At 35.2% G+C, this 14,550-nt stretch overlaps 2 protein-coding genes across 3 annotated transcripts; one reads left to right on the top strand and one right to left on the bottom strand.

Moving 5' to 3' along the window:
- Positions 1 to 4,025: 4,025 nt before the first annotated feature.
- On the top strand, positions 4,026 to 8,445 carry LOC125207634 (serine/threonine-protein kinase Nek6-like). 2 transcript variants are annotated; one of them, XM_089061758.1, is made up of 15 exons: positions 4,026 to 4,408; positions 4,502 to 4,626; positions 5,156 to 5,222; positions 5,599 to 5,664; positions 5,761 to 5,804; positions 5,922 to 5,967; positions 6,057 to 6,137; positions 6,217 to 6,259; positions 6,348 to 6,397; positions 6,479 to 6,560; positions 6,645 to 6,694; positions 6,784 to 6,857; positions 6,944 to 6,995; positions 7,076 to 7,651; positions 7,739 to 8,445. In XM_089061758.1, the coding sequence occupies exons 2-15, from the start codon at positions 4,508 to 4,510 to the stop codon at positions 8,162 to 8,164; spliced, it is 1,776 nt and encodes a 591-aa protein (XP_088917884.1). In that variant the 5' UTR covers positions 4,026 to 4,408; positions 4,502 to 4,507; the 3' UTR covers positions 8,165 to 8,445. The 2 variants fall into 2 exon arrangements, with proteins under 2 accessions (XP_088917884.1, XP_047963013.1); XM_048107056.2 differs by having other exon boundaries at positions 4,031 to 4,408; positions 7,076 to 8,445.
- Positions 8,446 to 10,884: 2,439 nt separating this feature from the next.
- Positions 10,885 to 13,924, bottom strand: LOC125203965 (Peptidase S41 family protein). The gene is made up of 12 exons (XM_048102495.2): positions 13,477 to 13,924; positions 13,204 to 13,285; positions 12,989 to 13,119; positions 12,827 to 12,913; positions 12,594 to 12,672; positions 12,294 to 12,382; positions 12,149 to 12,181; positions 11,932 to 12,051; positions 11,773 to 11,859; positions 11,512 to 11,661; positions 11,327 to 11,434; positions 10,885 to 11,246 (listed from the first exon to the last, which is right to left on the bottom strand). The coding sequence occupies exons 1-12, from the start codon at positions 13,816 to 13,818 to the stop codon at positions 10,998 to 11,000; spliced, it is 1,557 nt and encodes a 518-aa protein (XP_047958452.1). The 5' UTR covers positions 13,819 to 13,924; the 3' UTR covers positions 10,885 to 10,997.
- Between the last annotated feature and the right edge of the window lie 626 nt (positions 13,925 to 14,550).

Below are 14,550 nucleotides of genomic sequence, written 5' to 3'. Positions count from 1 at the left end.
CAATATAGTCTTAATAAAAAATTAAAATTATGAATTGTATTCATAATGATATAAAGAGTTGAATATTTTTTAATCAGGGGTTTCAACCCTAAAATAAGTATAAAATAATTTAATAAAAAATAGTATTAATGTGATTTAATTACTTTAGATAAGTAATTTAATTAGGTGTTTTGTTCTTAATTTATATTATGAATGCAATTAAATGTATATATAAAACACTAAAAAGAAAGAAGAAAAAGAAGAGAACAAAAAAAAGATGAAACATAAACTAAGGAGAAAAAAGAAAGAAGAAAGGAAGATAAAATACTAAAAAGAAAGAAGAAAATGAAGAAAAAAGAAAGAAGAAGAAACTAAAAAATAAAAAAAAGAAATAAGAAAGGAAGAAAAAAAAATCACATATTTGGAGTACTATTTAATTGAAATTTCAAAAAATATTCTTCATGACCAAAAAATCACATGTTTGATACCTAGAATTATTTTTGTCATAAGGTACTAAAAACGATATAAAATTCACACTTTATGTAATACTATTTATATGCGAAAATAAAAGATCAGGTACCATTGTAATTCACTTTTTTTTTTTAATTTCAAACAATATCTTAAAGGACATCTATTAGCAGGAGTAGGAATTTGCCCTAATGTTTGTCGGAACTTAGAAATGAGATAGCAAAATAATTTCTCGTGGCTCAGAATTTAAGTTTTTTTATGAGAAATAAATACCCAATGAATTTAATGAAAAGACAGTACAAATATAGTTAGGTAAGATACTAAGACGTGCAGTCAACAAATTCGTGATGTCTAAATTCAATATTTTGACATGGAATTTGCCTTATTTAAGTATGTGGGTCCCAAAAATTTATCTTCAATTCGTAACCTAATTTTTCCACGCTGTCATAATCTATAATTTAATTTGGCATAGTTAGGCAACATATCAACATTAAATGCACTGTGATAAGATAACCAACATATGTTAAAAAAAAATCAATGCATGATATATAATCTTTTGATTTGTGTAAAATAAATGTGAGTTATTTTTTGGACGAGAATCACGACTTTTTACAACTTATGGACATGGGAAGATGATCAAAACAAGTATGCATTTATATCAAGAAATGCAACCCAAATATAAGCCCAAAGATTAGATGATCTAATGGTCAATAATTAATCAAAAATACGTAAGATCATAATTAAGCAGTTTTAGGTCATATTATAAGATTTGAGTTTAATGTCATGATAAGATCATCTTAGGTCATGGTTCGTTAGAATGACCTAAAAATAAACTAACTATGACCTAAAAATGCCCTACGCATGACTTTGTTTTGCGTTTCTGTATTTAAATCTAGTTTTTATAGATCAAAACCCTATGGACATGATATGTGTGTAAAATATGTTATGTATTGATACACGTTTTTCTCATGAGTAGTGAATCTAGTGATAACAATTCCTTTGAAAACTCACGTTTTGTAAAAGATGATAACTGAATCCTTTGTTCAGTAAGCATTACATGTTCCATCCCAACATTTGTTTAAATTTTGTGATTGACAAATATCTCCCTACTTTTTGAAATGAAAATATCCACATAACCCTCCATCGTCCTCGACATACCTGCAAAATGGCGCCTTACTTTTTCTATTTGGCGCCATCTTCTCCTCATTCCCATTATATCTAATCCGACATCAGAACAGCAGGGGCAACATATAAACAACCTCGACGCCAGTTCTACACGACATGCTCACAACAAAAAATGTACAAATCAACGAACACAATTCATTGTGTTCATGCCAGAGCATCACAAAAGGATGGTATGAAACATAGTTGAGCATCAAAGAAGGGGTGAGTAACTCATAGTACCTTCCAAATGATACTCGATCACCTGGGCAGTACTAGTGAAATCAACCGCACCTAATCCTTATACATATCAAACACAACACAAAAATTGAATAGAGATCTCAGCAATAATCGATACCATAACATTTCATAATTCAATTGTAGTGGATGCAGCACCGTCAACAGGATATACTAGTGTATAACCCCAAAATTTAGGTTATGGAAAAATGAGAGATTCATATAAGCGACGCCTATACCTGCATACCTGTGGTGGTCGGAAGGCTGAATTCGGAGCCGCGAATGAGGGCCTTCTGGTCGAATTGTTATGGGTAGTTGCTTGTAGATGTGGAATAGTGGGAGGGCAAATTAGGTATAAAGATGCAAATCAGGTTGTCGGAGATCTGGTGAAAAATTAATACCACCAATTTTCGCTGATAGTGAAATGCCTTAATCGCCGACTGTAATCTAAATTTCTGCCAGATCCGGCTGTTTTCTTTCGGGTTCTCCGATAATTTTGACATGTACCAAACGAGGGAGAAGAAGGTAGAAGGTGGCCTTTTATGGGCTTTTAACCCCTACCAATAGTGCCCTTAGTATATTAAAGATGTTTGATACACATTCTTTATTGAGGGTATGAGACACAAGGTAGTTTTACTTTTCTTTTTTTTTTAAAATAAAAATCACAAGAATTCAAAGTAAAAATAAAAACTTTGACCCTTTCACGATCAAGATAATAGATAGAATTAGACCGATGAACTCTCGCGGGTAATAAAAATGTCCTCTTAATTGGCATTTCCAGATACTATATTAATGATCTTCAAATGCCTACCTAATATGTTCGGCATTTTATAGTAATAAAGAGTATAAGAATTCATCTTTTAAATTTTAATTAGCTATAATCATATAGAATCCCATAGAATGATTAATTTTTTCCTAAATTTGCAAATATTTCATTTGAAAAATGGAATCTTTTCCTAAATATTCACTGAAGGACAAATATGTCATATATTAAATAGATTAATAATCATAAATTTGTTTTAGCTGTAAAATACCTAAAATATCTAATTATGGTTATACAACTCATGTCAATTTATCATTACTCTATTTGAAATACTAAATCTATTGAGTATTTTTTTGGCAATAAAAAATCATAAATGAAAATGAGAATAGCGTGATTGTATTAATATAGAATGGGTTTAAATGTCCAAACTTGGCTGAAATTTGAAATTTATTTTTAGGTAGAGATAGTGACATCATAACTGTATTTGGGATCTCTCTATTATTTAGCATTGCATAAAACATGATCATTGTTCTTATGATTCTATGTTTCTTCTACCTCACACATGCTCTCTCCCTACGGCTACACACACGTGTGTGTGTTTTATGTGTGGCACACAATGTATACAAAACATTAATTGAGGATGTTGCGTAATTAAAATATTAATTAAGGAAATTATATGATTAAAACATCAAGCGGATATAATTATTATAGCTTGCTCAACAAATTAGACAGAATTATTGAGGAGGTTGTGTAATATAATTGAAAGAATTATGGGGTCTATACAGGTACGACAATTTGGAATTTTGGGTCTTGTTTAATTTTCGATAGTTAGAAAATTAAATATTCGAAATTATTGACGGTAGCTTATTCAGAATGGCCCCAAAGTCTGCAATATAGAATGATGACAAACCATAAAATAAAAGTGAAGTCGTGTTTGACGACAAAATAACTTATTGGATGATAAGAAAACCATATAAATGATGATAAGAAAAGCATATAAAGCTTCACGGGATGGTTAATTTATAGTCTTTGAACATTATATATAGTGCTAGTCAACAAAAACAATCATATTTTTATGATGTTGGAGCCTACCAAACTCAAATTGGGTGTCCTAAATTCCAAATATTTCCAAACCTATATTGGCTTTTGAATGATAACAGTCGACAAAAATAATGAAATTTCATTTGACAGTGCGTTTAACTAAAAAAAATATGAATGAATGATACAAATATATTTGATCAATTTTCAGATTTAAACTTTAAAAAATAAAATTTAAAGGCGATTCAATGGTAAAATATAGTACCATTAGTACTAACACGTATTTCTAGAAGAAGTAAACTTTTACTAGTACTCCACTATTTTCTTTCTTTCCCCCCTTGATTAGTGGTAGGTACTGTGTTTAAGATGGTGATCTATGGATTCTGACCCTTCGTTTCGTTTAATAATTTAATCTCGCTTGTTAATCTCGCTTGTCTACTTTAATTCAACAATCTCTCCTCATCCACACTATGCTTTTTCAGCTTTAATTAAGCCGCTTTTCCTCACAATCAATTCTTTAATTTTCACATTTGTGTCTTGAAACCGCCCCTTCCCACATTCTCTCTTTCTCTCACACACACTCTTGAAGCCTGGTATCATAATTCTTTTTGTATAACGCCACAACTTCTGAGATAGCTATACTTACACCCAATAAATTCAAGAACCAATTTTTGTGGAGGGGTCTTCTTCTTGAAGCTGCTGTTCTTGAGCACCCAAGATTTGTTTTTTTTTGGCTGTGGAGGTTTTGCTCTGACGAATTAGGTGAGTTTATTAACGGATGGATTTTGGTTAAAGATTGAATCTTTTTTTTATCTGAAAATAGGGTGACCCATTTGGAGATTCTGGGTTTTGAAGGTCTTGATGGAGAAAGAGAACGGCATTTCGAAGCCGAAGATGGAAGATTATGAAGCCATTGAGCAGATTGGGAAGGGTGCTTTTGGAGCTGCATTTCTTGTGCTGCATAAAACTGAGAATCAGAAGTAAGAATTTATTTTTCTAAGTCGGTGCATGCAATTAATTTTTCAATATTTCTCAAATTGTTTGCAAATTTAGCTCAAGGGATGCTATTATGCTAACACGGCTTACAAAATAGAATAATTTGTGTAATGTAGCAATGTCAGTTTGTGTGAACGAGATTAGGTGGAAATCACAAAGTGAATTTTGTTCGAAATTAGCATCCATGATTTTTTGGAGTGGCTCAGTGAAACAAGAAATATATGGCGTTTATGCTTGCATTCGTTATTGAGCTCTTGATTGGTACCTGTAGGAAAAAGTTACTGAATACTCCACTTGGGATGTACTAGCTCATTTAATGATAGAGGATACTAGCCTGTATGGATCCTTCTGAGTTGCCAAGTATTCTGGAACATAACTATTTTGACAATGCTTGCTGATATAACTTCACATATATATGATGTTTAGTTCTGAATAATACTCTTATAAGTTGTAAATATACTGGCGTTGTGATGTACTAGTAATTAATTTTGTATCTACTGTACGTGTCATCAGGTATGTTCTGAAGAAAATTCGTCTCTCTAAGCAGTCGGAGAAGGTCAAGAACAAAGCATTTCAGGAGGTTATAATTTAACTATCTGTGTCATTGGCTGTCTTGAGAATATTCGTATTGTTACTGAATCTCCTTGTCTTTTAATTACCTCTATGAATTAGAAAACTGTATTCCTCATCCTGTTAGTTCCTATATGTTCTCCAGAGAAGCAACTCTGATTATCATTATGCATTACTGATAAAAACACTCTAAGCAGCTGAAGTTCTTTTCCACTGTTTCCACGAGTCATGTAACTATTTTTGTTTTGGTGAAGCCTTATATTTGTAAATTCTGGCTTCAGTATTGTTGGTTTTTGGCAAATTAGATTGTCGAATAACTTTGAAGAGAACAACAATTTTCATCAATTTGTACACCATATTGTAATGTATGCCTGTGTCTGTTGCAGATGGAATTAATTGCAAATCTAAGCCATCCATACATAGTTGAGTGCAAAGATGCTTGGGTGGAAAAAGTATGGTGCATATTAATTTGATTTCCATATCGAAAGCTCATACGAATGGCTTGAAAACCAATGCTAAAGGTGAACTTATGTTTTCATTCTTTGCAGGGGAATATCTGCATCCTGACCAATTATTGTGAATCAGGAAATATGTAAGTGCTTTAGCTGAAAACTCGAACTAAGTCCTCCCCGAATACCATTCCTGCAACTAGAAATAATTTATTATGCCTTTCCCAGTATTCTCTTATCTTTACTAATTCATTTTGCAGATCTGATGTAATGAGGAAGGCAAGAAAGGCGTATTTCCCGGAGGAGGTAATCTGATCGGTATCATCGTCAGAAGTTTCTCGTTTATCTACTTAGCTAATTCATGCCGAGTTTCTGATTTTCTTGCTTATGCTCAGAAAATTTGCAAATGGATGACTCAGTTGTTATTAGCTATCGACTATCTTCATTCCAATCGTGTCCTTCACAGGAACCTCAAGGTTCAACACATACTCATAGTTTTCAGTTGGCGTGTATTGTCTTGATTGATTTCTTACACACATACTTTTCTCGTTTCAGTTATCAAACATATTTTTGACAAAGGACAATAACATTTGTCTTGGTAAGAATGCCAAGCAAGTTGTACTCTCACCTAGAACCATCTTTTGCTCATTTCAATGATGTAATGTTTCCAGTGATGTAATTCACAGGTGAATTTGGATTAGCTAAACTTCTGAATGTGGAAAGCGTAGCTTCATCGGTATGATTACACAACATATTAAAGATATTATCACTCTATTATGCACAATTGTCAGCTAATGATCTCTTTCCGGCAAACTAGGTCGCTGGAACGCCAAACTATATGTGTCCCGAGCTTCTTGCCAATACACCGTATGGGTATAAATCAGACATATGGTCTCTAGGTAAACAGAGTTAAATCACAAGAATATAACATCCATTTCACTTTTTTTTTTCATTTTGTTAAAGTGTGGTGTTTCTTGTTACAGGTTGCTGTATGTTTGAGATTGCTGCACACCAACAAGCATTCAAAGCACCTGTAAGTTCTAATAGTTTCGCATTGTAGTAAATATATAATTATATATACACAAGTAGATACATTCTGAATTAGAAAAATGAATGAAATAGGATATGAATGGACTCATCAACAAGATTAACAGATCTTTGATCTCACCAATGCCCATCATATACTCTTCAACTCTGTAAGTTTTTCTCAAAATTTGTAAATATTTATTCGCTGGCATAAATTAATACTCTGCTAAATACAATTTAATTTTTTGGGCTTAAGGAAACAAATTATAAAGAGTATGCTGAGGACGAGCCCCGAACACAGGCCGACGGTAAGTTCACGATTTTTTGCTTACTTCTTTTGCTCGCAATGGTAAGTATCGTATTAATCTGATTTATATGGGCATCATAGGCTGCAGAGCTGTTAAGACACCCACATTTGCAGCCATTTCTCCTTCGCTGTCAGAACCTGCCTGCTGTTTTCCTCCCTGTGAAGTCTCCCTCTCCCGACGCTGCAAACGGGAGATCAAATAGGTCATCACCCCGTAGCTCCGAGGGTCGGAAAAGCCACCGAGAAAGAGAGGTGAAGCTGAAACAGAGGGATCTGCTTCCTTTGTTCACAGAGAGTAATAATACGCAACATCCGACTTTACTAGATGATGATGCCTTGATCGAAGATCTACTTGAGACCAAGAGGGTTGATCCTACGAGCTACTCGGGAAAGATGTCTCACGACAGTGAGGACTCGAAGAGCGGGGACATGAGTGAGACGACCGATCATGACAATCATAAGTCTTCATCGCATCAAGAGAGCATCTACATGATGGACGCTTTGGAAAGACTGGCAAACGCGTTGCGTGAGGAGCAAGAGGAATATGCTCTCAGAAAGAATACGAAGTTAGGGGAAGCTAACGAAGAAAGAGGGAGTGCGAAAACGAAGGTGGGGATATCTTCCACTGATGAAAATGGCCCCTCAACCGATGAAAAGGTAAGATCTAAAGCTGACGAAGAACCAAGAAGCTCATCCCATGTAGATAAAAGCATAAGTGAGTGTTCTGTGTTGTCGTCCAATAAGGATCGCATGGAGATCAAAGATGATGTCGCAGTTGAATCGAGGCAAACAGAGAAAGATACAAAAGATGGGCTGGCGTTGAATAGCCATGAAGATAAAGTTGATGAGGATGCCATGAAGATCAGAGACGATCTCTTGACTACCCCAAGATCAACGAAGAAATCCACGGGTGACAATCTACTCCTGATCACGCGGACTGCAGCGAGCAGCGATGTTGGCGAAAGCAAGCATGCAAATCCAGGTGAACACAGAGCTCATGCTTTAGAATCACTCCTTGAACTGTGTGCACGTTTGCTCAAAGAGCGTAAGTTCGATGAGCTCGCGGGCGTGCTAAAGGCCTTCGGGGAGGACGCCGTCTCTTCACGAGAGACAGCAATCTGGCTCACGAAAAGCTTAATGAAGGCTCAGAATCAGGCTGAGAACTCCTAGTTCAAGAATTTGGACATGATTTATTAGTGTTCAATTTGTAGTGATTTATTTATTGTAAAGGTCAAGTTTGTGCTTTTTTGTGGGGTGCGTGTATAATTTGTTAGCTAAAAGCTAGTGTGATTGAGTGTTGAGGTGGAATCTGTAGAGGAAACTAAAGTTAGTTTGATTTTGCCTTTTCTCCCTTTATTCAAGTCATAAATGGTGTTTAGTGTATTGAAATAAGAAACCATCAAAATATTGTAATTTTTTACTTTTTAATTCAAGCTTGAGGATGATGACAAGAGTTTTCTTTATTATTGGGGCAGTTTTATTGATTCCAAATGGTTATGGGTCGATTAGTTGGGGTATTTGCCTTCACAAATTTTGGGTCAGCTCAACTCAAATTGTTAATAATCGGAAGCGGACTAATCAGCTTTAAACCTTCGCATTTTGACCTAGCTCAGTGTGCTAATCGGACTAAAAGCTAAATACACAAAAATTATATTGTGACTTTTTAATTCATAAGAATTTTATATACTTCATAATATATAAACATGTAGTATGAAAAAAATTTACAGATATTAATATACATAAACTAAAATCCAATTTGTAACTTTTGATATATCAAATTTCATTATGGCATATTAAAATACAGTGTAGTATCAAAATAAAAATTGATTATACCAAAAATAAGATATACCGAAAAGTTGGAATAAGATAAAGATATGGTTTTTATTCATACCGAAATTTTGATATACTAACAATTTTGGTGGTATATATTATTGGCTAGCGTTGATCTGCATATCCAATACACAATTCAGGTCCTCCACGCCATATTTCTACGAATAAGTAGAAACTTATGTAATTAATTTAGATTAAATAATATTGAGTTACCTTCATAGCAGTATATAATAGGGATTGATCAACAATCGACATGAGTGATGACTGATGATCAGTATGTGGTGAGAATATTATGAGGGTTATTTTCTGAGATAAACTATCAAAATCATTATTAATCATAAGATATGAAAGTTGATGTCTTACCAATTCCCTACTATAAATGATAAGGCAAGGCGTCCCATCCGGACAATTGCAATCTACCTATTTCTTTTGCCATTTCGATTTTTAATAAATATTACTAGTATATTGGAAATTAATCACTTTAAGATCATTACTATTAATACACTATCAATTACTCCTACATTATCAAAATTAGTTTTTTTTTAGAAAATGAACTATTCACACCATACCCAAGTTCATATTTTTCATGAATTTAAATTTTAATTGCAGAAATCATGAATTTAAGCATTATATATAGAGAATTTTTCAAAAATTCGATTTCCCCAAATTGAAACAGCATGTCTTGGAAAATCTACTACGAGGATTCTCATACTACGAATGAGATACGTTTGATGTTTGTATATAAAGAAAAAATCATTGTTGATTGTTTGTATTTGTATAAATTCTACAAAATTAGTTTTATGAAAGTGAATAAATATAAACATTAAACTATAATAAACTAATTATTACCTTAGCAAACATAATGAAGGTTATTGGATCTTAACATTACAAACTTGTGTCAAATTTAATATTTTTCATGAATTTAAATTTCATCGCAAAAGTTATAAACTTAGGCCTTGTAATAGTTTTCTACAAGTTTGGTTTCAATTTGGAAAAAAGTTAAAATTTGTAAGAAATCCACCTATAAGATTTAAGTCTATAATTTTGGCTAAAAGTTGTGAGTAGAGATCTTCAACAAATTGTGCTATGCGCCCACTCATAATTAAATTCCACCATTTAATTTTAATTTAAGTTAAAAAAATAAATAAACACACTGCAACAATTCAATGAACAGCTTCAATTCTTTTGGAGCCGCTCCCAATTTAAAAATGATTTCAAATTCGGGATATAATTGATGTGCTGAAATAGTTTTGGATTTAAAATGATTTCAATTTAAGTGCATGCTGATAAATTAATGTATGCTAATGTATATGCTGATAATATTGTCTACTCACTCATAGACCATTTTAATATAGATATGCATATCAATACATTTTTTTTCCTTAACAAAATACAAAACACTATAGAGAATTTAATTTGTACATTGGGTGGATTATCATCGTCATTAAAACAATATATACTTATCGCAATTGAACCATGATTGAGTTATACAACCTATTTTTTTCTTTCACATTCATGTGGATCCCATTATACTACTACTAATAATAACAACAATATTAATTATAGTAACCTTAAAATAGAAGGCAAGAAATGGACTTATAAACACCACTATATAAATTGGGACAATTCCGCAACATATTCATACCACCATCCATAGTGAAGACATTGTAATCTTCCATTAGAAATTTATACTGATATATACAATGGCAAATTTCGGTAACTCCACCTTCCTCTACATGGCTCTATTTTTGTCCGTCGTCGCTGCATTTTTGTCGGTGTCGGTGGCGGTAGCGCAAGATGCTGCACCGGCACCGATACCGGATGCGGTTGCAGGGAATGGCTTTCAACCTGTAATTTCCAATTTACTTACATTTTCTCCAATGTTATTTTACTTTTTCACTATATTGCTTGCGTAAATCAGTGTGATTTTGATATAAGGCTTGTATACATATTTCTTATGAGTGTGCTTTGTACATTATATTGTCATGTGTTAATAAAATCCCTTCTCTACATGTTCAATTGTACTCTATCAATCGACAGTTGTAGTGAGAATTCTTACCTAAACCAATACTTATTTATTTTATGTAATAACTTTAAGAAGCATATCTATAAAACCAAGTTTATACACAGTATTCAAGGATAATAAAACAAGCACAAAAACAAGGCTTGTCTATCAAGAAGCAGAGCCTTTAGATTCTTGAATATCAAGCTGATGCTCCGCAACCAGTATGCAAGAATCTCTCTCCAAGTTGGATCCGGAGCTCCGGACCTTAAGAGGGTCGGATCTCGGTGCATTTAGCATGTCAGTTGAGCACTGCACATCTGGTGCGATTCCAACCTCATCTATGTCATGAAGTGAAGGAGATAAATACTTGGCTACTGTAATGAAAAGGGCTGATCCATCATGCAGCTCTGTCACACTCTGCATCAAATATTTTTTCGAGTTATTCGGCTGACCATAAGTAAGGCAACAAATTATTTTGTAGAGTAGTAATGTTTTACTTGTATTTTTCCTTTGCCGAAGGTTCTGTGTCCAATGAGGGTGGCTCGCCCGTTGTCGTGGAGCGCTCCTGCAAGAATCTCACTAGCACTCGCACTCCCTTCATTCACCTTTGTATAAAGAAAGAGGGATTTAATTGTGAGTTAATATTGGAAACGCGAGGCGATGTGAATGAACTTGAACTTACAAGGACAACGAGGGGATCACGTGTTATGGCATGGCCATTTATCATGTTGATAGGCAGCATGTTCCCCTCTCTGTCGATTGTGTTCACCAGCGTCTCGGTCCCCTCTAGCCATATCTGTGCAACATCAAGTCCTGCTTTCACCAATCCACCCTTTATACACACAGAGAGAGAGAGAGAGAGAGACATAGATGAGCATCATTACTCCTAACTATCTACAAAACCATGAAAAAAGGAAGGCTTAAACAAGAAAATAAGACTTACTGGATTGTTCCTTAGATCCAAAATGTATGATTGCACACCTTGATTCTCCATATCAGAAACAGTGTTTTCCATCTCCATCGCAGCAGTCTATCATTTCCTTGAAAAATTAATAAACCAAAGGAAAAAAAGGGTAAAGAGAAACACCATGCTTAAGAATACCTGTGAAAAAGTAGACAGTTTTACATATCCAGTTTTTGATACATGACCATCAGGTGCTCTGTGGAGAATGATGGTGCTAGAAACGGGTGAAAGGTTGATTACTTCGCGAGGCATCCTAACCTATCAAAGTTCACGTGGTATTAGCCATAAGCGAATGCTTGCCAACAAGTTGCATATTCGGTGTTGGTATTCTGGAATACCTACACTGGAAGTATACCTCTCTAATACAGGGACTCCCCAACTCGTCAAACTGGAAAAAAACACCAAGAGGAACAGAATCGCATTTAGATTATCTGTAATTACAGACTTATGAAACTTCTATTGTAGAACATGAACAAATTTTCTTGGTGTGGAGTGCTCACACTGTGAACTTTTAATGTGACAGTTGTTCCAACGCGCCCCCTTAGTTTCTGTGCAGCTGCTTCGCTGGCCACCCCGTCAAGTCTTTCACCTGAATAATATACCACAATGAAGAAAATATGAAACATGTCGTACATGTAATTTATATTTTAATGTGTGACATAATCTATCAAAACTGAATGTGTTTTCGTGTATGGGTTATTTCTTTTATGTGTCGTGTGTTTTGAGCTCACACGTCATGGATCGTGAAAAAGGAGAAAAACACAACATTTTTACATATTGGAGAGTGAGGGGTTCAGTACCATTTATTTCCATTAGCTCGTCTCCTTCGTGTATGCCAGCACGTGCAGCCGGGCTATTCTCAATGCATGACAGAACAACCTTTAAACAGAGACACAACATAGATTAGAGCAACAAATGTATGTCTCAGTTACTAGCCTAATCACAGAGGCAATTTATCATAAAAAGATAATATTTGCTTCAAATCCGTGCACATGCATATAATCAACTGAACTCGTGTGTGATCTTAACCCACCAGGTGCCCGGTCTTTGGCTCAGCATTGATGAATAAGCCAACGCCCTGCAAATTTCCATCACTCCCTATTCTAAAACTTTGATATTCCTGCACATCATCATGCCAACATTAAGAGTAGTAATGTAGCCATTCAGTTTAATGTTGCAGCCAAGTTTTGAATACCTTAGGACTGATGATGCGTGTGAAGGGATCGCCCAGAGTCGAAAGCATGCCTTTGATTTTGTTGTACGCAGCATCTTCTGACCTCAGTGGAAACATTTCCACCATCGTTTGCTGCAATTTCAAGTCCCAATCTGCAAATAATTCTAACAACTTCAGCACTACATATCTTCCAAATTCTACCAAAGAAATTGAAAAGGGAATTTGCCTACACTTACCTTGATGATTGAAAGTTGGATCTATGAAGGTCTCTCTAATCAAGCCCCATGCCTCAACAAGAGTTCTCTGAACTGTATTTACCTGCTCAAACAACCTCAACCAACTAAGAACCAATCTACACCAACATTTTCCGCAAACGACAAATCATAAATCTTCTCTAAGCATCATATAAAATTTTGCAATAGCTTAATTAATCAGTCCAAAATAGAAACATTAAGACTTATAAACACCTATCAAAAATTCAAAACAATAGACTCCAAGAACTCGATCACCTCGCGAGTGTGAGAAACAGGAAACGCAACCGTCAGAGACTCCGCCGACGCTGACGAATCCCAGCACAAGGACGCTGCAGCGGCGAAACCTACCACTCCTCTTCCAACCCTTTTCATCAAATCCTCATTTTCTGCTAAAAAATTGCCATTCTGCGATTCCAAACTGCCTCTTTTATTGTCCGAACATCGAACGCTGCTCACCGTAAATTTCTTGGGCTTCCGACAGCTCAATCTCGGAGATCGGCAAGAGAAGAAGGGTTTGGAGGTGGGTTTTGATGTAAATTTGGAGAGAGTGGAGAGAGTGGAGAGAGTAGAGTCAAGATTAGAGTTGAGGGCCTCCATTTTCGTGGGAGATTTGCAAGAATTTCTCGCTGTGATGAGAAGATTCAAAAGGAGTTGGAAATATTGGAGGGAGATGGTTTTAATTTTGGTTTCTTTATTCAACAAGGGAGTGGCGCCACATGAATCTTGAGTCTTGTGGTGGTTAAGTTAGTTGCGTGTCTCCCAGAATCTTCCCACAAACTCACAATTAATCGTTTTTATTTCTTTATTTATTTTGGCAAATGAATATTTCTAAATTTTCATTTTGCATTCTTAAAGCATCTCCACTAGTGCGGATGTCCTGTCGCCCTTCTCGACGGACTTCCCAAAAACACCTCCTGCCACGTCATAAGGACATCCCACAGCACTGCCACGTCATAAGGACATCCCACTGCACAGTGGTGGACATCCCCATGGACTTCCCGCAGTAAAAAAAATCCACAAATTCACCAAATTAAACAATTTACAGAATTAAACAATTTACGGTATTAAACTTTCGACACGAATACGGAGAAATTGCAACCACTTTATTAAAAAAAAAGTACATAATTATTTTAAAAAAACAAACTTAACGAACAAAAAAAACAACCCCAAGCTTCGACAAATGCGCCCCCCGTCTCATTCCTCGTCGCCGGTGGCAGCGCCATCAACGGGCAGGGGTGGCAGCCTAAACTGTCTCCTCAGAGTGTCGATCCCATCCTTCAACATCCGCTTGTACAAGGGATCCGTCGCTGCATGCCACTTGTCTGTTGT

Source organism: Salvia hispanica, chromosome 6 (genome assembly GCF_029641045.1).
Source record: "Salvia hispanica isolate PSC_SH4W2 chromosome 6, Shi_PSC_v1, whole genome shotgun sequence".
NCBI lineage: Eukaryota > Viridiplantae > Streptophyta > Magnoliopsida > Lamiales > Lamiaceae > Salvia > Salvia hispanica.
Note: the sequence above shows the minus strand (reverse complement) of the source record. Positions and strands in the feature narration are given on the sequence as shown.